General features: G+C 40.3%; 3 protein-coding genes across 3 annotated transcripts in view; all 3 read left to right on the top strand.

The window, feature by feature from the left end:
* The window catches only part of LOC109201351 (low affinity immunoglobulin gamma Fc region receptor II), a 158,275-nt gene that overhangs the window by 103,861 nt on the left and 26,927 nt on the right, over positions 1–27,487 (top strand). The gene's annotated exons all lie outside the window — the stretch shown is intronic.
* Positions 462–15,781, top strand: LOC109201348 (low affinity immunoglobulin gamma Fc region receptor II). Its single transcript, XM_019356993.2, has 10 exons — positions 462–562; positions 1,714–1,724; positions 1,848–2,111; positions 2,191–2,436; positions 2,523–2,717; positions 2,878–2,954; positions 9,496–9,805; positions 10,639–10,707; positions 10,865–10,944; positions 14,684–15,781. Exons 1-7 carry the CDS (start codon positions 462–464, stop codon positions 9,532–9,534), a joined length of 933 nt encoding a protein of 310 aa, XP_019212538.2. The 3' UTR covers positions 9,535–9,805; positions 10,639–10,707; positions 10,865–10,944; positions 14,684–15,781.
* On the top strand, positions 10,687–26,086 carry LOC112845985 (zinc finger protein 883-like). Its single transcript, XM_025905162.1, has 4 exons — positions 10,687–10,707; positions 20,446–21,564; positions 21,890–22,386; positions 25,903–26,086. The coding sequence occupies exons 1-4, from the start codon at positions 10,687–10,689 to the stop codon at positions 26,084–26,086; spliced, it is 1,821 nt and encodes a 606-aa protein (XP_025760947.1).

Below are 27,487 nucleotides of genomic sequence, written 5' to 3'. Positions count from 1 at the left end.
ATCAATGTCAGGTTTCAACATTGATTCAACATCAAAACCTGACGTTGTTTCAACGTTAAAAATGGGTGCAAGAGTGACGCTGGGTCAACGTCACACTTCAACGTTGCTTCAATGACGTCGCCTGATATTGACTCAACATTGTTTCAATGTTTCCTTGCTATCTGGGTACTGATAAACAAGCAAAATTAGTGTCCAACACTGTATTACATCTAAAGAAAATCTTATTTTTATGTCATGGCTCCCATTTGTCCTGATAATGTTAATGCTAGAGGAAGTCTGGAACCGTTCTTGAGCGTTGGCAACTTTCACACACTATGTGCATCAGCGTTTCGCAACCCTGCTGTGAAACTTTATGTGGTCTTTGTTGCTGTGGCTCCTAAACACTTCCACTTTTCAGTTCATCGTGGACTTGGGTAAACTATTATAGTACCACACTCAAATTCAGTGAGGAGCCTATAGATATGGCTTCTCAGAATTGCTGCTTCCAGCTTCCTGGTGGTTTCCAGCTGCTGGGAGTCCCCCCTCCAATCGTAGAGTGTCACCAAGAGACTTTCTTCAAAATGTCTGAAGAAAGCTGCACATGTTGTTTCATGTTTCATTTGACATAAAGTGACTAAAACAGAGTGGAGAAAATCCAGATTTCCAAACATCCCGAAGAACATGTTATTCAAATCTCTTTTGGTGCATGACTGCTAGAGTTCATTTGATTTTAAAATGTTGGTTTTGTCATGAAAACGTGTTTGCACAGGTAGCAAACACGTTTTCATAACAAAAAAGCCCAAAAGAAATAGCTAGAGTGCACAGAGAAAGAGGGCGGGGATTCATTTTCCATAAATGAAGAAGACATCACATCACTGAGAGGAACAATGAAGGAAACATCTCTGCAATGTCTGCTGAGTAAGTAAAAACCTCTTAAGGTTACCTAAAGTTTATTTTTACAGATTTTTTGATTGTTGATTGATGACAGATGAAAGAAAATGACATAAACAACAAATGAAACAGTATTTCAAGAAAGTTTAAAACACAAAGAAGACACATTTCAGCTGTGAAGAGGAAGTTTGAGCATCTTACACAGAAAAAGGATGTGAAAAACTGAATTTAGCAATTTAGTGATTTTAAAAACAGAACTGGACTGTGGACATACATTTACTATTACTTGTGATGTCTTTTTAACAATGCATACAGAAAGTCTACAGCACGAAAACAAAGTAGAACGATATTAAAAAAGATGAAAAATTGCTTGTTTGCCTGTTTGACAATAATACAAAAATTCCTCCATCCTCAGATTAAGATCAAGACTGCTTGTTTCTGTTGTCTTTGTTATAAAAATAATTGAAGTTAAAGACTTTGTCTGATCTTGAAAATAAACATGTTTTATGTGGAGTTTTTTTTTCTATCAGTGTTTGTGTTTATGTCTGTGGACGTGATTCATGTCTGACTGCAGTCATCACATTTGACAAATCACAAGTTAAACATTTTGACATGAAGCATAAATCAGACTTTAGAGGAACATTTTAATCAACACTGACACCACAGAATCTCTTTATTGGACACAGCAGTACATGAGTAGTAGTACATGCAGTACTATATGTAGTATGTAGCAGTACATGACTCATCACTTGATTGATATACTGATTGATGATGAACTGATTTGTTTGTAAAAAGTCAAACCAACCTTTCCTCTTTAGTTCTGATCTCACTGCTGAGCTGCACAACAAACCAAGGTCAGTAACCTTCTTCTGTCACAGTTTAAACCTGATAAATGCTCACTGATATGACCTGATTGGGTTCATGTTTCACAATGGAAAGTGTAACTGATCATCAGTTTTTCATTGTAACCCTCACAGCTCGTCTGACTGTGAGTCCCAGCAGCTCTCAGTTCTTTAAAGGAGACTTTGTGTCTCTGAGCTGTGAGGAGGACGACAGCTCTGCTGGATGGACTCTGAGGAGAAACACAAGCAGAGACACCAGAGCTGAGTGTGGAGATGAGTGGGGAAGATCAGCTGGTTCTTCCTGTAACATCAGCTACATTTTTACAGTTGACAATGGAGTTTACTGGTGTGAGTCCAGAGAGGGTCCCATCAGTAACATGGTTAACCTGACAGTCACTGGTAAGCTGAGTGTGTGGAGTTAGTGTTGATGAAGCTGTGTGTAAATGGATGAAATGCTGTAGTTTGTCTCTGTGTTGAGGTGGATCAGTGATCCTGCAGAGTCCTGTCCTCCCTGTGATGGAGGGAGATGACGTCACTCTGCTCTGTAAAACAAAGACCACTCCCTCCAACCTCCCAGCTGCTTTCTATAAAGATGGCTCCCTCATCAGGAAGCAGCCTACAGGTCACATGACCATCCAGCATGTTTCCAGGTCTGATGAAGGCCTCTACAAGTGTGACATCAGCGGTCATGGAGAGTCTCCATCCAGCTGGATCACTGTCACAGGTGACACACTCACCTGTCTGTGTTTCTGCAGCTTTCAACATTCACAATGTGACGACAACTTAATGACTGTGTTTGCTTTATTTTAGACAAACACACCACCACACCTCCACCTACATCCACACCTCCACCTACATCCACCTCTCCTCCTGATTTCTCCTGTGTCCCTCTATCACTCTTTTCTCTTGTCCTCACTGTGTCAGTAATTAGTTCAGTCTGTGTTCTGGTTCTTGTGGTGTTACTGGTTCTGCTGGTGAGACGACAAGTTCAAAGGAAAACTGAACGTGAGTCTGAGACGTTTCTCTTTCAGCTTTAGTTTCTCAGAGTAAAGTTCTGTAAATTATTTTAACATCATATTCACAAATTATTTAAACTGTTTCCTACTGTGTTATGAAACTTGAATGAATTACTTTGCTGTTCATTCTGGTTTCTTTTATCTGACAGGGGAGGAGTTGGAGATGATGACATCACGTACAGCAAAGGCTCAAGTCATCAACAACAGCCAATCAGAGGAAGCAGAGGTAGTTTTTAATGTGCTGTGTGTTGAGGGTTCATGTTGATATTCAAAGGAAATATAAAAATATGTTAAATGAACTCTGTGAACTGATCTTAAACTAATGTGTTAAACACAATTAAAATTCCTTAAATATTACTTGTATAATCTGCATTGTTCACACTAACATTTGTTAAAGACTGAAGAATAACTCTTTGAGTTGGTTTAACTTGAGCCCAAAACACTTTCCCTCACACACAGCTTTTCATTAAAAACTTAAAATACATTACTTTTATTCTGCCCCTCCCCAGAACTGTGGAAACATCTGAATCTAATTTAGATTCATTCATTTATATTTTGACAGTTTATGATCCAGAGCAACATAAATCGGATGCTGAGTTTCCACTTTAACAGCTTTTTACCATGAAAATACACAGACACACAGATCATCTTACTTCCTGTTGCCTACACTGGTTTATTTTTAATTCTTTACACGGTGAAGATTATTTGAGTTTTTCCATCCTCAGTTTCTTCCTTTAAATCTAACCTCTCTTCCTCTCCTGTTCTGGTTTTCTGAGTTAAGAAACGGTCCTAGGTCACTGACCCAGTGTTTTCTGTTTGTATTGTTATTCCTTGATTTCATGTGTCATTGTGAGTCTCTTGGTTTTGCTTTCTGTCTTAAGTATTCCTAGCTCTTTAGCTCTTTAGTTTTTATTGAGTTCTAGTTCTTAGGTTTTGGTTCCATGTTTACCGTGTGTGTATATTGTTGTGTGAGTTCTTGTGCCGTTATGTTTATCTGCCTCCCCCAGCTCCTCTGTGCACTAGTCTTAATAATCAGTGTGCTCAGTTTTGCATCCTCCTTTCTCATCATGTGTAATTATCCTCAGCTGTGTCTCTCAGCTTTTCCCTCTTTGCCCTGTTGACCTTCTGTATCTATTGTCTGTGGTTGCCTCTGTGCTTTGCCACATCACTACCATTCATGCCCTCAGACCTGCCTGTGTGTTTTGGTTCTAGTTCAGTTTCTAGCCCTCCTAGTTTTGTTCTGTTTTTGACTTATGCCTGCAGTAAAGCAGTGGTCCTTGAGTTTAAGTTCTGCCTCCAGGAGTCTGCAAGTTGGGTCCTTTTCCTGCCTGCCTGCACCCTGCCATAACACTTTCTCTCCCTGTCAAATACAGCAGCTGGACCTTTAGCTACAAAACACTGTGAGACAAACTGTTTGTGTGTTTGATGATCTTTGAGCGTTGAACGTTTATTGAAACGATACATTTACAAGAACTTGTCATTTAAAAAATGCTACTCCCTTTATGCTCACACCTCTTCAGTCACTCTAGCCAGATGCTGAAATATCAACTCTCGGTAACTACAGTTCGTTACAAAGACACTGAAATTAAACTGGAACTTGCACAGTTCCCTACGAGCCTGTGACTGTAAGCACAGAACAAAATGACGGACGTTTGTATTTAGAGTTCAGCATCACCTCCTCAAACTCACGAAATAGAATGAATTCAGCATTAAATACACTTATGCTGAGCGCAGCATTGAAAGACTGATGTGAAAACATTGGCATCACCTAGCACTGACTCCAAGTTAATTCCTATAAAGTCATATCGGCTGCCCCAAGCAAGCTTTTGGCCTGCTTTTCTTAACCCTGAGTACAGCAAGTTAAGCAGCATGGACAGAAGTCAAATTTGGTTATGAATGAATGTAAAAAAAATGAATACATTTGGAAAAAGCATGTGAGCAGTCGCTTGTCATTTTCTGTGCTGCTGCTAAAGCCTGTGGATTCAGTTCTACTGCTGAAGCTCAGAGAGCTGCACTGAAACACCCGAGCTGGACAAAGAGCTCCAGAGAAGCCTCGGCTGACTAACAGCCCAGTAAAATACCTACAGAGTGTCACGAGATGTTTGTTTCAGCTCACTCTGTGTTTCATAAAAGAAATAACCAGAGTAAATGGTAAATGGCCTGTATTTGTATAGCGCTTTACACATTCAGTCATCCACCCATTTACACACACGCTGCCACTGTTGATTTCAGCTGTAATGATTCATCTTCAATAAAGCAGGCAAGTGATGGAGGGCTCTGTGATTGGAATAAATATGAGTTATATATAATAAAAGGATTTTCAGTGAAGAGGTTAATCTAATTAACTCGATATATTTCATCTCATTCTCAAAATGATAATCTTACGTTACCTTATTGTAACAAGTGTCACCTGGCAGTTCGCTGCTCACTGACAGGTGATTGGCAGAGGAGCTTTGAAAAGGTAGTTGGTGTGTGGGGTGAGGTCAGCGTTCTTCTGTGGGAAATTCCAGAGGTGATTAACTCTGATGCGAGTGGGTATATTGTTTGTGTGACCACGAGTTTTAATGGAGGAACTGATCAAGCCCTAGATCGACTGCATGCAGGAAAACCGATCAATATTCTGTTGTCGTGCTCTCTGCTGTCCTTTTTCGTTCTTTTGATTGATTTGCGATTTTGTTTTGGTTAGTCCGTCCAGCCGTAAAGGCAGTTTATGATTGAGAATGAGTCGTATAAGGGCGGACTAACCTCTCTTTTTGTTTTTTGTTTATTCTTTTGTGCCACTTCCCTTCATATCCCAGATTGCAGGTCATGCATAGCACTGATTCCCAGCTGTGCTGAGACCCGAATTGTTTGCAGTGGGTGCCCACAGGTATATTGATTGCAATGTCTCTAAACGGGATGTGGCGGTTTGGTAGGTCTCATGTGCAGCTGGGATATCAGCAGGATGTGTTGTAAGTCCTGCCTGGAAATAACTGGGAAAACGTATGTTTAATTAATGTAATAAATAAATTATCAATTTATTTCTTTGCCCCTTTTATTCGGTACCTATGTCCTCGGTTACATTCTGTTCATTTAATATACAAGATGCAATTTCAGTCAAAATAACTTGGAGTGGGAAAGCTTTTGTGTATCTTTTGAGTGAATGTCTTTGTGAACGTCTGTGAAGGTTCTCAGTCATCCAGGTCATCGTAGACTAAGGAGCTTGGAACTGAATTCTATACTGGCCCCAGCAGTAGACTGAATGTATATAAAACAATATAAGAGGAAGTTGTCATAAAGTCAGCAAGCAAAGAAGACACAAGGAGCAGGCATATCAAGCAGTAACCAGCCCTGAGAGGAGATACTGTGAAGGCCAAAGGTCAGATGAAAACTATCATGTGTTGGACAAACTGAAGCTCCTTTGCTGCCATCTCTGTGGCTGATTTCTTTATATACCATGCAAATACCAAGCAGCCACTATATTAGGAACATCTTGCTGGTACTGGGTCGCACACAGCTCAGAAGAGAGATCAGAACTACGGTAGAAAAACTAAGTTTGAAAATGAAGTACTGAGCAAATATATTAAAAAAAAAACACATAAACACAACTTAGTTCAACTTTGTTCATCAAAATTCTTAAGCTAAATCAAAATCAGCAAAGCTTCAGTACTGCAACCTTATAAGTGATAGAGACTGGGCAGGTCTGCTCCCCAACATTAATAACTGAATAAGTGACTACAATAGAAGAATAGAATAACCCTTTATGCTCATTGAACATGTACATCAAAGTGCTCGACACCAACTGTGGAGTAAAATAAAATATTAGACAGCAGGAATAAATAACAAATATATAAGAAATTTATACAATCAGGAGGAATATATTCAAAAATATGTACAAAAATAAGACAAAGGCATCAAAATAGTTGCAAACTGCTTGGAAGTAGCACAAACACTTTCTCATCTTCTTCAAAGATGAGCCCAACCATGGAGGTTTCATCGACATACTTGATGATGGGGCAAAAGGACACTGGAGGAAATATGTTGTTTGATTCATTAAAACACTGCAAATAAAACCTTTTTTTAAATACAGCAAGCATTCAGTGTGTGGGAAACTATGGAGGACACATCGATTTATTTTATTCTTTCTCTTAAGATTGCCACAGAAAACTGAGCATCCATCCCCAATCTTGTCTGGTTTCAGAAGCTGTGCAGGCTGGGCTTTGTTAGAAATTGGATGGTTAACTGGGAACATCAAATGTCTACAAACATATAAAGAGTTATAACAGGAGTAAGTTTGTGACACGCATGTGTCAGTGTTTTCTCCTGTGGGATTATAATATTACCTTATGCCATGTCAGACCCCTAATTAAAGATGGTGAAATATTACGTAGTTTTAGTTTGCATTATTCTCCTGAATTAGATGAAGGTGATTATTACATTAGACAGCTGATTTATTGCGAATGAATGATATTGTTTTATGATGCATTATACGGCTGAGTTATAAGAAATACTGTTTTCAGAGAGTCATGATCTTATTTGTCTGATTAGAACAGAACAGAACCGGAGAGGTTTTCTGCCCCATCTCAGCAGGAGCAGATAAACGGAGATACATGAAACCACAATTCCTAAAACATGGATAACAGAAACATGAAACTCTAATAATAATCATCACAACCACAACAAGAGAACAAGAAAACAATAATAAAACATAATAAACTCAAAATACTGGGTCCAACGGACCCAGAACCGTGACATATATATATATATATATATATATATTTTTTTTTTTTTTTAAATGTTGGATCATCACAGTGTTTCACTGACCAAAAATACTGATAAACAAGCAAAATTAGTGTCCAACACTGTATTACATCTAAAGAAAATGTTGTTTTTATGTCATGGCTCCCATTTGTCCTGATAATGTTAATGCTAGAGGAAGTCTGGAACCGTTCTTGAGCGTTGGCAACTTTCACACACTATGTGCATCAGCGTTTCTCAACCCTGCTGTGAAACTTTATGTGGTCTTTGTTGCTGTGGCTCCTAAACACTTCCACTTTGCAGTTAATCATGGACTTGGGTAAACTATTATAGTACCACACTACAATTCAGGAGGAGCCTATAGATATGGCTTCTTAGAATTGCTGCTTCCAGCTTGCTGGTGGTTTCCAGCTGCTGGGAGTCCCCCCTCCAATCGTACAGTGTCACCAAGAGATATTCTTCAAAATGTCCTGAAGAAAGCTGCACATGTTGTTTCATGTTTCATTTGACACAAAGTGACTAAAACAGAGTGGAGAAAATCCAGATTTCCATACATCCTGAAGAACACGTTATTCACATCTCTTTTGGTGCATGACTGCTAGAGATCATTTGATTTTAAAATGTTGGTTTTGTTATGAAAACGTGTTTGCACAGGTAGTTTCAAGATTTTTTTAAAACAAGAAAAAAAGCCCAAAAGAAATAGCAGGAGTGCACAGAGAAAGAGGGCGGGGATTCATTTTCCGTAAATGAAGAAGACGTCACATCACTGAGAGGAACGATGAAGGAAACATCTCTGCAATGTCTGCTGAGTAAGTAAAAACCTCTTAAGGTTACCTAAAGTTTATTTTTACAGATTTTTTGATTGTTGATTGATGACAGATGAAAGAAAATGACAACAACAAATGAAACAGTATTTCAAGAAAGTTTAAAACACAAAGAAGACACATTTCAGCTGTGAAGAGGAAGTTTGAGCATCTTACACAAAAATAGGATGTGAAAAACTGAATTTAGCAATTTAGTGATTTTAAAAACAGAACTGTACTGTGGACATACATTTACTATTACTTGTAATGTCTTTTGAACAATGCATACAGAAAGTCTACAGCACGAAAACAAAGTAGAACGATATTTAAAAAATGAAAAATTGCTTGTTTGCCTGTTTGACAATAATACAAAAATTCATCCATCCTCAGATTAAGATCAAGACTGCTTGTTTCTGTTGTCTTTGTTATAAAAATAATTGAAGTTAAAGACTTTGTCTGATCTTGAAAATAAACATGTTTTATGTGGAGTTTTTTTTTTCTATCAGTGTTTGTGTTTATGTCTGTGGACGTGATTCATGTCTGACTGCAGTCATCACATTTGACAAATCACAAGTTTAAAATTTTGACATAAAGCATAAATCAGACTTTAGAGGAACATTTTAATCAACACTGACACCACAGAATCTCTTCTCTTTATTGGACACAGCAGTACAGAAGAAAATATGACTGATCACTTGATTGACTGATTGATGAAGAATTTATGTGTTTGTGAAAAGTCAAACCAACCTTTCCTCTTTAGTTCTGATCTCAGTGCTGAGCTGCACAACACACCAAGGTCAGTAACCTTCTTCTGTCACAGTTTAAACCTGATAAATGCTCACTGATATGACCTGATTGTGTTCATGTTTCACAATGTAAAGTCTAACAGATCATCAGTTTTTCATTGTAACCCTCACAGCTCGTCTGACTGTGAGTCCCAGCAGCTCTCAGTTCTTTAAAGGAGACTTTGTGTCTCTGAGCTGTGAGGAGGACGACAGCTCTGCTGGATGGACTCTGAGGAGAAACACAAGCAAACAACAAATGACAGAGTGCGGATCTGGGTGGGGAATATTGACTAATTCTTCCTGTAACATCAGCTACAGCACCACATGGGACAGTGGAGTTTACTGGTGTGAGTCCAGAGAGGGTCCCATGAGTAACATGGTTAACATGAGTTTACAGAGCTGCTTATTCTTCTCATGTTGAACTTTGTGTGTTTGTGTTCAGACTTTAAAACAGAGCCAGACGTCGTCTACTCCTCACTGAACTAGTCCACCAGTCCAACCACTGACATCCAGCTGCTGGTCTCTAACTGGTCCACACAGCCACACAATGTTGATTTGCATATATTCTGTAGTGTCTTCTCATTATAATATACACTCTCAGTGTTTGTATGAGTGTATGTTGTATAACTAAAATATGAATGTCATGTGTACAGCGTTGTCCTGCCTTCTCTGCAGCATCCATAAACTTTGCTGTCACATGTTGTTCCTGTCGTGTGGTTCTGTGGGTTTCAGAAGTATTGCTGATGGAAAATGTGAATTGTGTTTCTAACTGATACACACCTCTATTCAGAGCAGATAACAAAGAACAGACAAACAGCTTAACCTCAACCACAGATTAAAAACAGCAGGAACATCTTTCAGTGCCTGAAATAACTCCGAACAAATGGTTTGTCTGAAGAGTTGAGTATCAATTTGTGTAAAGTCAATCAAATTGGTAAGATTTTACTTCACCAAGACTAATGTTGAATTAGTTTTAATCCTAAACAGGCACTTTTTCTGATCACAGCTTTTCTATTTGGGGTTTCTAATGAATCTTAATCAAATCAAACCTCAACACTAGATTAAATTTAAATCAGTGAGCTGCCTTCATGTACAGTCTGAGGGATTTTCTCATATGTAAAATTGCTGAAACTGTCTCCTCACTCTGTGAGTCACACCTGTTTGTACTAGAGTGCCCGCTATGTCATCTTAGTTTTACTGGATCTCAGTGCAGCATTTGATACAGTCGACCTCAACATATTACTCAAACGACTGGAGAACTGGGCAGGTCTTTCAGGAACTGTACTAAACTGGTTCAAAACATACTTAGAAAACAGGAAATACTTTGTATCAATAGGTAACTTCACATCTGAGCAGACAAGTATCACATGTGGAGTTCCCCAAGGTTCCATCTTGGGACCCCTTATGCTAAACATTTACATGCTCCCACTGGCACAGATTATAAAGAACAACAAAATAAACTAACATAGCTATGCAGATGACACACAAATATATATCACAATGTCATCCACCTCTCCTCCTGGTTCCATCTGTGTCCCTCCATCACTCTTCTCTCTTGTTCTCACTGTGTTATTTCTTAAATCAGTCTGTGTTGTGGTTCTGCTGGTGTTACTGGTTCTGCTGGTGAGACAACATGTTCAAAGGAAATCTGAAGGTGAGACTGAGACATCTGTCTTTCAGGTTTTGTTTCTCAGAGTAAATTCTCTAAATAATTTTAATGTAATATTAACAAATCATTTAAACAGTTTCTCACAGTGATTATGAAACACTAAATTACTTTTCTGTTCATTCTGGTTCCTTTGATCTGACAGGGGAGAAGGTGGAGATGATGACATCATGTTCAGTGATAGCAAAAGCTGAAGTCAACAACAGCCAATCAGAGGAAGCAGAGGTAGTTTTTAATGCGCTGTGTGTTGAGCGTTCATGTTGATCGTCAAAGGAACTTTAAAACTTGGTTAAATGAACTCTGTGAACTCACTGATCTTAAACTAATGTTTTAAACACAAATAGAATTACTTTTGTCCCATTTTACGCTTGTTAAAGATTGAGGAATGACTCTTTGAATTGGTTTAGTGCCAGCCCCAAACACTTGCCCTCACACACAGCTTTTCATAAAAAATGTAAATACATTACTTTTATTCTGCCCCTCCCCCCCACAAACTGTAGAAACATCTAAGTTTAATTCATTCATTTACATTTAACAGTTTATGATCCAGAGCAACATGAATGGGATGCCAAGTTTACACTTTAACAGGCAGATCATTTTACTTCCTACTTGCCTACACTGGTTTATGTTTTTTTTATTTCCACTGTGGAGTTTTGGGGGGTTTTTTTCAGTCTGTCCATTCTCAATTTCTTCCTTGTCTACCCTGTCTTAGTTCCTCCCACCAGAGACACACACACAGGATGTAAAGAAGAAACACAAGGAGAGAAGACCTGAGATGTTAGACTTTAACATAATCAGACAAACTCACTTCAGAGCCTGATTTTAAAGTTAAATCAGCTATTTATTTTTATTTTTAACCCCTCAGCCTGAAAGTCTTGGGATATAGTTGTTGCAGCAACTTTATGGACATGATAGCTCAAGAAGGAAGTCTTGCAGGATTTGTTAAACCAATGCCATAGGTGTATTAACTCAAGAAGGATATCATATAGTTCATGATAGTTCTGTCTGGTTGAACTTGTTCATCTAGAGCAGGGGTCGGCAACCCTAGGCACGCGTGCCACTCTGTCACAGTTGGCACGCGAAGGGTTAACTGATGGCACGACCATAGCTGGACTGGCCATCGGGCATACTGGGCATTTGCTCGGTGGCCCGGTGAGTTTTTTTTTTCTTCTTTGTAACGGAATAAACAATGAAAGGTGGTGGATTGGCCAGATGCTGGTCGGTGTGTAAAAATAACTCAGTTGTTTGGTGGTGGCTATGGCGGTGCTTCCTCAGATTCAGTAACATTAGCAAGTGGTGGAGGCCAGCAGATGGATGAGAGAAAGGGGAGGCAGGAGGAGGAGAGCCCCGAGGCCGTGCAGGTCCGAGTGTCAGGTGAACTGAACTTCAGGTAAGAAGTTATGACCTGCAGTCTATCTGGGTCAGATATAAACCAAGTTTAGGTGGAGTTTATTTTCGTTGTGCTGACTTTTTACAGTCAGTTACAATAACTCGTACTGCGTGCTAGCTAGCATGACGGAGTTTATATACTGCTGGGTGGGTGCTGTGATGTTACTGATGTTGAACTTTATTTAATTCACAAGGTTAGTTAGTAGAGTTGCCAACCGTCCTGTAAAAAGACGGAATCGTCCCGCATTCAGAGAAAATATTACGTGTTTCGTGTTGAGCTGAAAAGGAACGCAGTTTGTCCCGGACTTCAGCTAGGATGGAAAAAGACACAAAGCTGGATTTATCCTGTCGTTATGCTGCACAGCTGCATCTTCTTCTCTCATTCTCTCCCCTCTCTCTCCTGTTGCTACCTCAATCATGAAACGGATCAATGATCAGCTGATCGGCTTTTCTCTCTTGTTTGTTTATCGCCCAATTTGCGCCAGAAAGAGAAACCAGCAGATGTCGTGCTAAACAACAGCAGCACGTTTAAGCTTGGTCAGCTGTTGTTAGAATGTATTTAATATTACTTTCTAGTATCAGCTGATGTTTGCTGGAGCTACAGCTGTAAAAGCTGCTGGCCATGATGTCGGTTTGTATATGTGGTGAGAGGGAAACATGAAGATGGAACCAGGAGATGTCCTTACTGAATCATCAAAGCTGAACAGGTGATGTAGAAACAGGTTTACCTTTAGGTGACATGAATGAGTTGAAGGGAAGTTATGAACTGTTTCTGAGAGACAAATAACACCAGGATCCTTTTCTAAGTAGCTGACAGCTGGTAACTGTGCAGGGGCGGATCTAGCAAAATGTTGCCAGGGGGCCAGGTAGGGCATTAACAGGGAAAGGGGGGCACAAAGAAATACTTTTCTTATTCTCATTTAAAATGTCTCGCTTTTATTAAATAATTATCTGAAGCTTACAACCAAAGTTTTTATCTGATGTAAAATGTATAGAAATCATACATATAACATCGAAGCAGCTGGAATCCACAGCTGTGCGTGTTCATGGAGCTTGCATTTTCACCTGCTGGACATCACTACCTGACAAGTTTAACTGTCTTCAGAACATTGCAGAGGCCTTATTGACAGTATTTGGCTCTACATATCTGTGTGAGCAGATTTTCTCTCACATGAGTGTCCTCAGGTAGCCGTCTGAACGCTGGACACTCGAAGACCTGTGTCTCTGAGTGGGAGACCAGAGATCATATTATCATGTGTGTCTCTGTATTAACAGACATGCCATATTGGCTTAGTTTATTTTTCTTATCATTGTTGTGAGGAAACCATAAATAGCATTTGCATTTTCTGTTGTCCAGTTCATTTGCTGTTATGGAGTTCTTGTTATGGATAAAAAGTGTCTTTTTTTTTTGGTTTCAAAATAGCTGATAACTATTCGCTGATAGCTGCCAACATCTGCGAACAAATATAATTCTATAAAGGAGTTCTATATAGTGTGTAACTGTTAATATAGAGCTTTATTAAATTTATTGCTAATGCAATCATATGGCACACTGACTTCTGAGGAAATTTTAAATGGCACTCGTCATCAGAAAGGTTGCCTACCCCTGATCTAGAGTTTTGCAACAACTAAAGAGTCCACTGCCAGGAAGCGAAGGGGTAGCACTGACACCTGTCAGCGTTTATTAATTTTGTTACAGCCAACTTCTGTATTTTATTATTTGAGATGTGAGCAGAACAGCATTCATTATAAAGTTGATTTGTTTAAGTCCTGAAAATGATCCTGGTCAGGGTTACAGTGGGAATCCGTGTGTGGGGGAACCCTGAGGTCTGTGTAGTGTCTGTGTGGGGAAAAGACTCACAGTAACTGCTGTCATTTGTTCAGATTCAAGTTCATCATTGATCAGTCTACAGCATAGTCACTCAGACAGTAGAGCAGATGTTTTGGCAGAAATTCAGCAGACACTTTTCCGGATACGCATGATGGGACTTGCAGTCGTGTTTTTGTGGGTGCCAGCACACTATGGCGTATGGGCGAATGAAAAGGCAGATAGAGTTGCAAGGGAGGCCGTAAAACATGGGATGGTTGACATGGCTGTTAGTTTTGGCCAATCAGAGATAAGGAGTATGGTAAGGCAAGATATGACAGCAAGATGGCAAAAGCAGTGGGAGGAGGAAAGGAAGGGACGATGGTTGTACAAGATTCAAAGGAGGGTGGGAGGAATGAGAAATGCAGGACGAATTAGGAGGGAGGAGGTGATTGTATCCAGACTGAGATTTGGACATACTGGCTTGAATAATACTTTATTCATGATAGGGAAACATAGTACCGGAAAATGTGATTACTGTGGGGTAGAGGAAACTATAGAACATGTCATGTTGCAGTGTCAGAGGTATCAGGTTGAGAGGAGACAATTGATTCAAAATCTCAGTAACCTAAAAATCGAACTGGATCTTTTTGATTTGTTGTGAAAGGAATCGGGAAGTAAAAGTTATCAGGCCTCATTTCAGTTTTTAAAAGAGGGGAACCTGTTTGGAAGGATTCGAGGAAATTTTTTTTTCTTTTTTCTTTTGAGCGTCGTTCCAGACCATACTCCATACCAGTTGGTGGCGGTAATGCACCTTTCAATTGTTTGCCAACCGCCAATATAAATGTAAGAAGAAGAAGCAGTGCGTTGATCTTTTTGACACACGCACCGGAGCGTCAGCTTCAAGCGGACCATCACTACCTCTCGCATCTAAAGGTAAGTGCCAAGGTAACTTTGAACTGAGTTCAGTCAGTCTTGAGTTTATCGAAGTTTTCTGCTGCTCTCTGTGAGAGAAGACCGTTAAAAGCGAGCCTCTTCAGAGTGTAGCAAAACAGGAAACCACAGCTGGGTGTGTGTAAGTGTGCAAACGAATAGATTAAAGTGCAAGTGAGCCACGAGTATAGAAAGGTCAAGTTTCGTGAGTTGTTTTTCTCACCACTGATCACGCGCGCAACACTCTACACATACTTGCATCACACGCGCGCTCTCAAGCATCAGTTTTTTACAATTGTGGGCGTCACGTGAGGTGCAGGTGTCACCATATAACGGAAATCCCCATTGTTCTGTAGCAGTGGTTCTCAAACGTTTCACTGTGTGTGTGTGTGTGTGTGTGTGTGTGTGTGTGTGTGTACACGTGGGGTGGTGTTCCAGATTAACTGGAGTTGGTTGAACAGATGTGTGGCAGACTTGCCGCTACCGACAAAAAGGCAAATAAACACCAAATGTGTCATCTGGGACATTTGTGAGGTTCCCTCAAACACACTCCGTCAGTCTTGTTCCTCTTGAACAACAAAATGTTTAAAAATGTCGCGGGTTTACCTGGTGATATTCTCATGCCGATGCTGTTCACAGGACAGCAAGAGTAAACGATCGGGAGAATCTTGTCTTCTCATTGTTCCCCTCGTACGTGTTATTACTCCGATTTCAGCGTTTTCGCTGCACAATTAAAGCGTGCAGTTTACTTTGTGTGCGCTCAAATGGAGTCGAGTCAGCGGCACCTCTGGCCAAGTACCATAGCCCACAGCCAGATTAACTTGTGACACACACAGTAGCGGTTTTTGATACGGGCTACACGGGCGGTTGCCGGAGGCGGCATCGTGGTGGGGGGCGGCATCACGGGCATTGGCAAAAAATTTATAATTTACAGTTTGATGATTTAAAGTCTCACACACAATCCCTGGAAAGGGGAGGGAGGCCTGCTGCTTCCAAACAGAGCACATTTCATTCATAATGTTGTAAATCCAAGCCCATTATGTATTCATGATTTGAATCCTGGTTTGTGTGAAATCCCAGAAATAAACCTTAGACAAAGTGAATCTGTGAACTAAGGTGTAGGTCTGTTAGGTTATGTTGTGGTGATCCTCGAGTTGGGGGATTTGTGTTCATACTGGAGTGCAAAATTAAAACCAATGGAAGATGGACAAGAAAAGTTCAAAGTCATCAGGTGCTCAGTTTAGAAAAAATAGAAAAGAAGAGGAGAAATGAGCAAAAGATACAGGAAGCAGATGTGTGATTGGATAATGGCAGGTCATCCTGAAACAATCAGACTAAACTCCAAACAATACATTATGTTACAGATTTTAATATTAATTAGTGATTGTTAATTGTTGATTGTATGACGAATTATGATGACTGTTTGGTAGCTGTTTGCATATTCTCTCTCTCTCTCTCTCTCTCTCTCTCTCTCTCTCTCTCTCTCTCTCTCTCTCTCTCTCTCTCTCTCCGTGTGTGTGTTTCTCTGGTGAATTTCGACAACAGTTTTATGTTAATGCACAATCCTTAATATCTTTTATGTGTGTGTAAAGTTCCACAATACATGTGGAACTTTCTGTTTTGTCTGTTTTTGTTTCTTGCAAATAAACCTTTAAAATAAATTAAATTTTATTATGTATGTATTTTTGGCCTACATCAGTAAGAAATGCCAAGTTATATACACAAAGTTATAGAAATCACCACTCCCGTTGTTCATGATGATTTCAATAACATCACATAATAACATGTAACATCACATCCTGTAAACATAGTCTGCCTGTGTCTTTTCTCTGGAAATGAACATTTTCAGCCAATATAGGTAATACATCAACATGGCTGCCATGTCTAAGTTAGGAATATTTATAATGTCATTTCCAAAACTTGCATATGATCTGCAATTTGTAGCAGATCTACTGACTGTCACAGAGCAGCTGGAGCAGTCTCAAATGGAGGTCAGTCCACTACTGCTTAATGATTGGTTTCAGTCTTGACAATCCTCATTGCTGGCATTGCATCTTTCATTGCCAGCAATGAAAGATGCAATGCCAGCATGCCAGGTATCAGTGCTCAAACCTTCTGTGTTTGTTTCCAATAAGCTGCCCACCTCGGGAAGCAAAAATGTGTTCTTTTACTTGTCAGATGAACATATGAGACACTTTGACTGCAGTGTGGAGCCTAACAAAGATCTGTTTTGTGTCCCAGCTGATCAGCAGGAGGAGAAGAGTCTGACGGAGCAGCAGAGGAACATTTTCAGCTATTTGGACTCAGCTCAGCCACTACAGAGAAAACAATGAGCTCAACACAGAAGGTGACAGACAGAGCAGGGCGATATGACCAAAAATATTTATCACGATATACATTTGAAAATTTGCGATAACAATATAACTGATGATATAATTGACACTAGACAAAATACTTAACAACTCCACAACTTTATTAAAAAAAACCATTAATGTATTTTCACTTAAAAAAGCAGCTGTTTTTTATGTGCATTAAAGTTATATAAAAATTTAACAGTGCAAATGCAAATTCCTTGCTGACAGTTTAACCAAAAGGCATTTCCAGTGGAAATTGGCCGACATATCCTGAGCATAACCATGTATAATATCCACAAAACTTAAAAAGAGGTTATACAGTCATGGCCTAAGGTTTTGAGAATTGCATAAATATTGGAAATTGGAAAAGTTGCTGCTTAAGTTTTTCTAATAGCAATTTGCATACACTCCAGAATGTTATGAAGAGTGATCAGATGAATTGCATCGTCCTTCTTTGCCATGAAAATGAACTTAATCCCAAAAAAGCCTTATCACTGCATTTCATTGCTGTCATTAAAGGACCTGCTGAGACCATTTCAGTAATCGTCTTCTTAACTCAGGTGAGAATGTTGACGAGCACAAAGCTGGAGATCATCATGGCTGTGTCCCAATTCAGGTTCTGCAGCTTTAAAGTACGCAGCCTCAACGGTAGTGATGTGTCCTGTGTGTCGAAGCTTCGATACCTGTGTCGGGTAATCTCGGGAGTTTTTGTGAAGCGCGTATCGAGGCTTCCTTTGATTACGTATGCAGTGACGTTCGAGGCCTCGCGGGCAGTCCGTACCACGTGACTGATTCAGGAACTGTCTCGCCGGTTCGCGCCAGATTCGAAATAAAATGGGCAGCAAAACACAGCTGATTTCCCATCACACTGTGTTGTGGAATTGAATTAAGCGAACAATTGATGAACATAATAGGTTATGGAGGCGTAGCAGGGAAAGGTGTTTTGTTATCTATCTTTTACAGGCGATTCCAGAACCAGAGCAAAACCACGGAGGGGTTGGCGAGAATCCAGGAACCAACCAGAGAAAGGGAGACCCCGAAAAGAAGCACAGAGAACCTCAGTTCCAGAGAATGTGTGGTTTAGGAGACTAAAAGCTTGTTAGACACAGGTTAAATGTGAGCATAAAAGTGATGAAGAGTAATGAGAAGGACTTTAGTTATAGTTTGCAGGATTTCTATGTTATGTAAATTGCCCAAGAATAGTGTTAAGGCCAGATATATGTTACCTGTAGAGGGGGTGAAAAGCCAGGAGTAAATTTTAACTCTATAGAGGCTGTTTCCAAAGAGTGATAAAAAGTAATGTAGGACCTGTTATTAGGAAAAGCTAATTATATCTGTTTGGATTTTACCGTGAGCAGTGAGGGAAGTCAGAAGTGGGTTTAAACTGGGATTCTACTTAAAAAAGGGGGTAATAATTAAGGGAGGACCATTCACAGCCCAGCGCAAACGTGAGGTGCTGTCTAAGAGCTAGATGTTTCTTAAATTTTAGCTATTACTGTCACATGAAAGTAAAACTTAATGGGATAAATTAGGGTTTATGTCGTCTTTTAAAAAAGACGAAAAGGGGGTCTGTTGGGATTTAAATATATATTCTTATTGTTATTTGCTGATTATATTGTTTATGTATAAGAGAGGCCCAACTCTGAGTACAGTCTGTGCCAAAAAGTACTGACAGGAAACTACATGCTTTTGCAGAAAATAGGAGCTGCAGCCAGAAAGTGAAACTAAGCAGAGTCTTTGATCGAAACTTAAAGTGTGTGTGACGTCTAGAGGAAGTATATACATAACTAGGCTTCCTGTTTGTGCTTCAGACCTGAGCTTATGTGTTCGTGTGTTCAGGTCTCCATTCCTGGGAATGAAAAATAGAGATCATCTTTTGAGCTTTGACCACTTTGAGCCATGTCTTTCTCTCCGTAGGGAATACAAAGAACTGGGATTTAATACTTGTAGTTATAAAGAAAGCAATACTGTTAAACACAACACATTTTTTTCTGCTCAGCTGCAGTATCCAGATGAAATACATAATCATATTACACAGTTTTCAACAAACTGCAATTTATTAAATCCTCGAGTTAAAAGTAACTTTGTGTAAAACTGTTATACTTAGAGCAACTTTTAAGTGGAATAAATTGCCTTATAAAATTAGAGAATTAGCAACTATTCAAAACTTCAATGAACACTTAAAAGCCGATTTATAGAGCTTTTAGTTGTTGTAAATATTGTAAGAGATGATTTGTTTTTGAAATTTGTGTAATGTGTCTCAATGTTATTGATATTATTATTATTATTATTATTATTATTGTTATTATTGATTGCTTATATTTTAATTGTGAAACCCCACTGTGGATGTAAAATTATGTGGATATTTTGAATCCACTTTATTGTGTAATATTTTATGTAAAAATGGTAAATGGCCTTTATTTATATAGCGCCTTTCTGGTCCCTAAGGACCCCAAAGCGCTTTACATATCCCGTCATCCACCCATTCACACACTGGTGATGGCAGCTACGTTGTAGCCACAGCCACCCTGGGGCGCACTGACAGAGGCGAGGCTGCCGGACACTGGCGCCACCGGGCCCTCTGACCACCACCAGTAGGCAACGGGTGAAGTGTCTTGCCCAAGTACACAACGACCGAGACTGTCGGAGCCGGGGCTCGAACCGGCAACCTTCCGATTACAAGGCGAACTCCCAACTCTTGAGCCACGATCGCCCACGATTGCTTGTATTTGAAGGAAGACGAGCAACCTCTGTTGTGGAAACTAATGGGGTTACTTTTGAATAAACAAATAACCAAACATAGGATTTATTATCAGTAAAAGATTATATATAAATCTATAAAATATTATACAAATATGTAATAGGAAACAACAATATGATATAAATTATAAAATAATATAAAAGTGTGTGTGTGTGTGTGTGTGTGTGTGTGTGTGTGTACAATCAGGAGGGATGGGCATGATTTTAGTGTTTAAACAGTCATGAATTATTTTTAACAGCAGGTTGGATGTAATGTGTTAGAACTACCAGCAGGTGGGGATAAGAGACCTTTAAGGTGTTTGGTGCCACACTCCACCTTCAGGTTTAAAACTAGTGTTAATGGAGGGAGTTTGAACGTTCAGGTGTTCCACGACTGCATTTCACTCACTGCATCTGTTTGTATCTCTGTCACTGCAGGACCAACATGGAGCAAGAAGTCAGCGCTCTCAGGAGGCCGACAAACCTCACAGAAGAAAGAGAGAGAAAACATACAGCTGTGACGAGTGTGGGAAGGATTTTGCTGTGAAGGCTAAACTAAAACAGCATCAGGTCATCCACACTGGAGAGAGGCCGTTCAGCTGTGACTTGTGTGGAAAGTCTTTTTCCAGGAAGGGTCACCTAAAAGAACACCAACTTATCCACAGTGGAGTTAAAGCGTACACCTGTGATCAGTGTGGCAGAGCTTTTACTCACAGTAGCCACTTACAGAGTCATCTAGTTACCCACTCTGGAATTAAGGCATACAGCTGTGACATCTGTGGAAAAACTTTCAGCCAGAGAGGAAGCCGAAATATACACCTACGCATTCACACCAGACATGATGTGTACAGCTGTGACGAGTGTGGGAAGGATTTTGCTGTGAAGGCTAAACTAAAACAGCATCAGGTCATCCACACTGGAGAGAGGCCGTTCAGCTGTGACTTGTGTGGAAAGTCTTTTTCCAGGAATCGTTCCCTTAAACAACACCAACTTATCCACAGTGGAGTTAAAGCGTACACCTGTGATCAGTGTGGCAGAGCTTTTAATCGCAGTAGCCACTTACAGAGACATCTAGTTACCCACTCTGGAATTAAGGCATACAGCTGTGATGAGTGTGGGAAGGAGTTTACTGGGAATGCTTCACTAAAACAGCATCAGGTCATCCACACTGGAGAGAGACCGTTCAGCTGTGACTTGTGTGGAAAGTCTTTTTCCAGGAATCGTTCCCTAAAACGACACCAACTTATCCACAGTGGAGTTAAAGCGTACAGCTGTGATCAGTGTGGCAAAGCTTTTACTCAAAGTAGCAACTTACAGAGACATCTAGTTACCCACTCTGGAATTAAGGCATACAGCTGTGACATCTGTGGAAAAACTTTCAGCCACAGAGGAAGCCGAAATGTACACCTACGCATTCACACCAGACATGATGTGTACAGCTGTGAACAGTGTGGCAAACAGTTTATAACTCACGCAGAGTTACAACGCCACATGTTTAACCACACTGAGGGACGACCTTATAAATGTGACCTGTGTGAGAAGACTTTTAAATCTCCACATTACCTGAGACAACACCAACAGATCCACACCAGAAAGAGACTCTACAAGTGCAGTTACTGTGAGGTATGTATTTGTATTGTTATCTTGTCATTTTAGCCTGACTGTTTGAAACAACTCTGCTCATTAAACTGTGTTAGCATGTTAGCAATTCTACTGCATGGAAAAGCAGCTCTGAGTGATTATTCAGATTTTCATTTCAGTTATGATTTTAGTATTACTGTAGTGTTATGGTGGTAGTATTATAGTTATTGCAGCCCAGTAAACTGAGTGTGTTAACTGAAACAGTAAAATGTAATTGGACGTCTGCAGAGATGCTCTTTATTTCAGGCGACGTTCAGGATAAAAGTGTTGAAGGACTGACTTACACTGTCTTTGTGTCTTTGTTTAGAAGCAGAGCGACACAGAAGGATCCAGTTCTCAACCCTGTCATCACTGTGGTGGTGGGAAAGAGTTTCATTGTGACCTCTGTGGAAAAACTGTCAGTTCGCAAGCTACCCTAAAAACACATCAACGTAGACACAGTGGAGACAAACTGAAATACTGCAAAGAATGTGGGAGAAGCTTCACCAGATCATATGACTTAAAGAAACATGAACTGATTCACAGTGGGGTTAAAAAGCACCTCTGTGATCAGTGTGGGTCATCCTTCACCACTGCAGGTGACCTTAAAACCCACAAACGAGTCCACACAGGAGAGAAACCATACAAGTGCAGACACTGTGACAAAAGCTTCTCACGTTCAGGTAATCGTAACAATCATGAACGTACACACATGGAAGGAAACTACAGCTGTGACCAGTGTGACAAGAGCTTCAGGATTCTCAGTTCATACTCTGAACACAAACGATCCCACGTTACTAATAAACTGTTTCACTGTTACCAATGTGCCAAAACATTCACTTCATTGTCTGCTCTGTGCAAACATCAGCGTGATCACTCAGGGCTGAAATCACTCCCATCACTGGATCACAGTGAATCTGAAGAGACAGAAAGATCCTCTGGTTTCAGAGTCAGACTCAAAAAGCTTGAGATCAGGCTCCACAGAGTTCAGATAGAATCATTTAAACTTGTGTTGAACTGAACTGGTTGCTGGGCTGAACTTCTACATAATACAGATGCACATGGGATCTTATTTTCTGTCGTTTTACTGAGTCAGTTTTGTCCTTTTTTCTCTCTCCTGGTTTTGCTCGTCTGTAAATAATTGAAACTCAGTCAAATAGTTCATTGTTCTCCAGCAAAACGTTTTGGAAACTCATGTTTAACCTTTAAAACTCTGACATGTTTTAGCACACAAGGCTTCATCGGGGAGTTCACTCATGATTGGACCATGAAAATAAAGGTTTTTAGCTCTTTCAAAGAGAGTCTTGGAGGTGTTTGATGTTTTTGTTTTTTCTGAAACCACCTGAAAGAAAAACTATTTTTCTTGCTTTATGTAGTGTGCAAGTTTTTAATGTTTCTTTCATCTGTGATGTTCTTGAATGTGTTCACATGAAGCTGGTACAAATAAACTGTCCTTTTAGCTTTAGCTCCTAATTTATTCATTAGTTATGGATGTAGCACAGCAGTTTCTTGATTAACACATGGAGGGTTCAGAATCTGATGGTAAATAATGTTTTGTGTCCTTGTACACATCATACAGCTCAGCTGTTCCACAGATGTCAGGTTTACACAGTGGGATGGTTTGTAAGAACGCAGCTCTCCTGTGGATAAATCCTTACTCTTAGCCTCAGGACCTCACACAGTCCCAGCAGGTTGGTCAGAAGATATGTCCCTTATACCAAAACGTCACAGAGTCTCCTTTGCTGTGCTGTTTTCACAAAGAAATGTAAACTGAAGACCTGCACTTACTGAATCTGCTAAACTAATTAAAACATTGTGTCTCCATGATTGAATCTGCTGTTTTTGTCCTGCTGTTGGTAGAAAGCCGGTTAATGCTGAAATGAACTGGCTGCATGCATCTCTGAATGTAAATTGGTGCACTATTAATAGATCACTCTGGAACGGTGTCATCACCCTAATTTGCCCACTTAGTAAATCTCACTCATGGCCAAGAAATTGAAATAAATCTTGTTTCCCTAACTCTGCTCCTCCTTCCTGTTTAGGATTTCTGTGACTGAAGTAAAATTCCCTCCATCCATCACTTATCCCAGCTAACCCAAAGTAAAATAAAGTTTTGCTCATCTTAAAAAAGCATTACAATAATGGGCATTACCAATGCAAACTGAATAATACAGAAGATGGAAGAATAGACTTTGATCAGTTAATAAAGCTCATGATCTTGATTCATTGTGGCTGCAACACAGACACTTCTGGGTCACTTCTCTCAGTTAGTTTTGGTGAGGAAGGTTCCTGACTGTTGGACCACACCCCTGGTTTCATGAGAAATTGTTTCAGCCATGATTTCTCTTCCTGTATTTCAGAGTAAAGACTGGAGTGACAAATGGAAACATGTTTAAAAAACGCAATGTGAGAGAGATGTCGAGGTCCTTAGAAGTGTGTGTGTGTGTGTGTGTGTTTGTTGCTGTTTCTCTGTATATCATTTACTGAGTTGTTTTGTGTTTTATGTTGCTTGATTTATAGGTTTATTTTATTTTGCTTTAGTGAATGCACGGCCGCTTGCTGTGGGGGCTAGTGACGTGTGGTGGAATTCCCTCTGATGCATATGAGTATGGAGGACCACAAGAGCCACACGCATCGAAATAAAAAATTCTGTGCTTAAATAATGAATTGCAGAATAAATTCTGCATTTGTAAATTTATTTTTGAAATTCCAATTTATTAAACTGCATTTCAAAATCCTTTTTCCAATTGCACTTTAATAAACTGCATTTCAAAATCCTTTTTCCATTTGCACTTTAATAAACTGCATTTCAAAATCCATTTCCCTTTCCTGTTCGCTCAGGGATTAATTTCTGGATTAGTTGCTGGATTAGCTCTTCGATTAACAACTTCCTTGCGGCTATTCAAATTAGCCACACCGTGGGATGTAAGGAGCTCTCTGATTGGTTGGACAGATGCAGGCTGTCTGCCTGGATTTTTCTAGCTCATAGCTTCGCCCTGCTAAGAAGCGTGCGTGCTTGTACAAAGGCCGTTCAGCCTCAGGATTTACACTCGGCTCGACACGGATATGTGAAGAATGAAGGGACCCTGCAGCGAAACAGAGAGCCCAAAATCTGACTGAGTGCCTGTTTTCGCAGTCTGACCACCTGTTGAAGGTAACGTGCTAACATGGCTAACGCTTATGGCAAGCCATTAGTATGGCAAGCCATTAGTATGGCAAGCCATTAGTATGGCAAGCCATTAGTATGGCAAGCCATTAGTATGGCAAGCCATTAGTATGGCAAGCCATTAGTATGGCAAGCCATTAGTATGGCAAGCCATTAGTGCCAAAAATCGCCACTTTTCTAACCCGTTTGGTTAAGAAATGGAGTAAAAAAACACCGTTTAATCATTCAACACGCCGAAAAAAACGGCGTTCTGTTCCGACAAACGCCATTTTTTCCGAGTCTCACATGGCGCCCTGAACGCACCATCCAAGTGACGTAAAAAGCGGCGTTCAAAGACAGACGGAAACGCCGTTTTTTCCGCCATTCGGCAGAAAACGCCGTTCAAAGAAGCATAAAAACGGCGTTTTTTACGGCGTTCTGTGCCAGCTGTAATGGCGTTTAAAACGGCGTTTTATTGAAATTATGCAGGGCACTCCCCATGGTCCCCTTATCCAATTACTTTCAACTCATTTCACCCAATCAAAGAAGAGGAAGTGCAGACCACACTAATGCATCACCGATTCACCTTGCTGCTAAGCGATTGCCTATTCAGTACCAGTGCTTGTCACAGTATTGACTTGTATTATAATCCCACTATGCATTTTGATGTGTTTAAGGCATGATCAAGCAAACAAACGACAGAATACTTTTTCTGAAACCTTAACTGTGGTACCTGTTATGGCAGCTAACAGGTAATGAGCAGAGCTAGCTCTGCTCATTTCTGAGCTTTCTTATTTTCCTCTTTACTTCTCTTAACCTTTAACTTATGTCTTAGCAATCAGATTCTGCCATCATGCGTTACCACTTCGTGCTAGTTATGTTGACTTTTCTCTTCTTTTGTCTCCACTTTTTTCACCCGTATTTGGACACTCGGCGCATGGCTCTTTTGTTTACGTTAGGGATCAGCTGTTAGCGCTGCGCCCTGCAGCTGCGCTACCGGCAGACAGACCCTACGTCCCCAGTGAGGGAAGAGACGGGGGTGATGTCTCCCGAGAAGGACACCTTACACACCATCTCTCCTTCCTGTAATCACTGTAAATGTGAGATCGCTCCCTGATATGATCGAGGAGCTAATGACGCTAACCCGGTCACAGTGGCAGTACCCCGACACTGCCCGGTACTCCCTCTGTGAGTAGGCTGCCCGGCTTCCAGCTGCTGCCGGCGGACAAGACGAGAGACAGCGGTGAGAGGAAAGGAGGGGGGCTGGCAGTGTTTGTTAAAGACAGTTGTGGTATCCCTGGGCACATCGCTGTGAAAGAACAACTCTGCAACACAGACATTGAGACATTAGCCGTTAGCATCCGTGGAGGCAGCCTGTGACTCTCTGTGGTCCGCAGACTGCAAACGCAATCTCCGAGAGCTCTTCTTCTAATATCAGGGGACTTTAATCATGTCTCGCTGGACTCCACACTGCCCACCTTCACCCAGTATGTGACCTGCCCCACCGTAGGCAATAAAACATTGTACTTAATGTATGCCAATGAAAAAGTGGCATACAGTTCATCACCTCTCCCTGCCCAGGGAAGATCTGATCGTAACCTAGTGCGCCTTGTCCCTGTGTGCAGCCCTTCGTGTGCACGGAGCCACTAATCACCCATGCAGTGCAGAGATGGTCCGCGGAGGGCATATAAATAAATAATAAAAGCAAATAAATGACAGAATTCTTTTTTTTAAACAAGTGGAGACATTAACTTTGATCAAAATCCTTTTGTGTTCAGTTTAAATTAATACCACTGTATAATAGCCTTCAAAATTAATAATGTTAACAGTATCTCAGGAATATTTTTGCCCTTTCAACATGCATTAAAAAAACAGATATGCAGTTTTGAATAAGACCTGTATGTACGTTTTCTGAAAAGTGATGTAAATAAATAATCTCAAAAACATGAAATAATAGTTTCCCATGTAAACTGGAGATGTCCTTGTCAATGTCATCAGAGTACTCTGGATGTCTTAAACGAATTTGAAACAGAAAACCAGAGAGTGACACATGACATCCGATACATGAGCTGCCTCATGTTGCTTCCAGGTGGGGAAAGAATGAAAAGATAAACCATTTTCAACCTTATTCCCTTGCCGGTCGTGCGATCTAACTTTACAACCAACCGCACAGCAAGTACGAACCATAGCTGGTGTTATCCGTGTACTTTCGCTCCTCTTTCGCTAGCGCTTTGTTTGGCCCAGAAGCATGGCGCCTCAACCAAAAATCCTGGCCACGCCCCCTCTCGTAACATCACGCTCCAAAAGCCCTATTAGGCTAATCGTTGTGTCACTTCTGGTATTTCAGACAATCCCTTTCCGTCAAGGATTTTTAATTTGTTGTGGGATTTTTTAATTTGTTGCGGGTTTTTTAAATTTGTTGCGGGTTTTTAATTTGTTGTGGTTTTTTAATCTGTTGCAACTTGCACTTCCCAGCCACCGTAAGAAAAGGAGTCAGCGTCCAGATGCAGTGCAAACTTTGTTTGACCTCTACAGTCATTTCAGCTTAGAAGACTTCGGCGTCTAATCTAAAAAAACACATTGAGGTAAGAGGTTTTACGTGTACAATATTGCTTTCTTATTTTTCATGTGTGTTAAGGTTATTAGTTTGGCTAAGATATTGTCACTGCCATTGGTTAGCCTGATATTAAAATAAGACGGAGCTAGCTAAAGTGTGTGTGTGTGTGCATGCATAACTGAGCTACAATTCGTAGGAATGTTTTAGCTTATTATTTGGACAAC

This window comes from Oreochromis niloticus, linkage group LG3 (genome assembly GCF_001858045.2).
Source record: "Oreochromis niloticus isolate F11D_XX linkage group LG3, O_niloticus_UMD_NMBU, whole genome shotgun sequence".
Classification (NCBI taxonomy): domain Eukaryota; kingdom Metazoa; phylum Chordata; class Actinopteri; order Cichliformes; family Cichlidae; genus Oreochromis; species Oreochromis niloticus.
Note: the sequence above shows the minus strand (reverse complement) of the source record. Positions and strands in the feature narration are given on the sequence as shown.

Coding starts and splice junctions, on each gene's coding strand:
- LOC109201348 (XM_019356993.2), top strand. CDS start 462: ATGGCTTCTCAGAATTGCTGCTTCCAGCTTCCTGGTGGTTTCCAGCTG. Junction 2,437..2,522: donor CAGCTGGATCACTGTCACAG/GTGACACACTCA, acceptor GCTTTATTTTAG/ACAAACACACCACCACACCT. Junction 2,718..2,877: donor AGTTCAAAGGAAAACTGAAC/GTGAGTCTGAGA, acceptor TTTATCTGACAG/GGGAGGAGTTGGAGATGATG.
- LOC112845985 (XM_025905162.1), top strand. CDS start 10,687: ATGTTCAAAGGAAATCTGAAG. Junction 10,708..20,445: donor TGTTCAAAGGAAATCTGAAG/GTGAGACTGAGA, acceptor AGAAAGAGAGAG/AAAACATACAGCTGTGACGA. Junction 22,387..25,902: donor CTGTTTCACTGTTACCAATG/TGCCAAAACATT, acceptor CTCTGTGAGTAG/GCTGCCCGGCTTCCAGCTGC.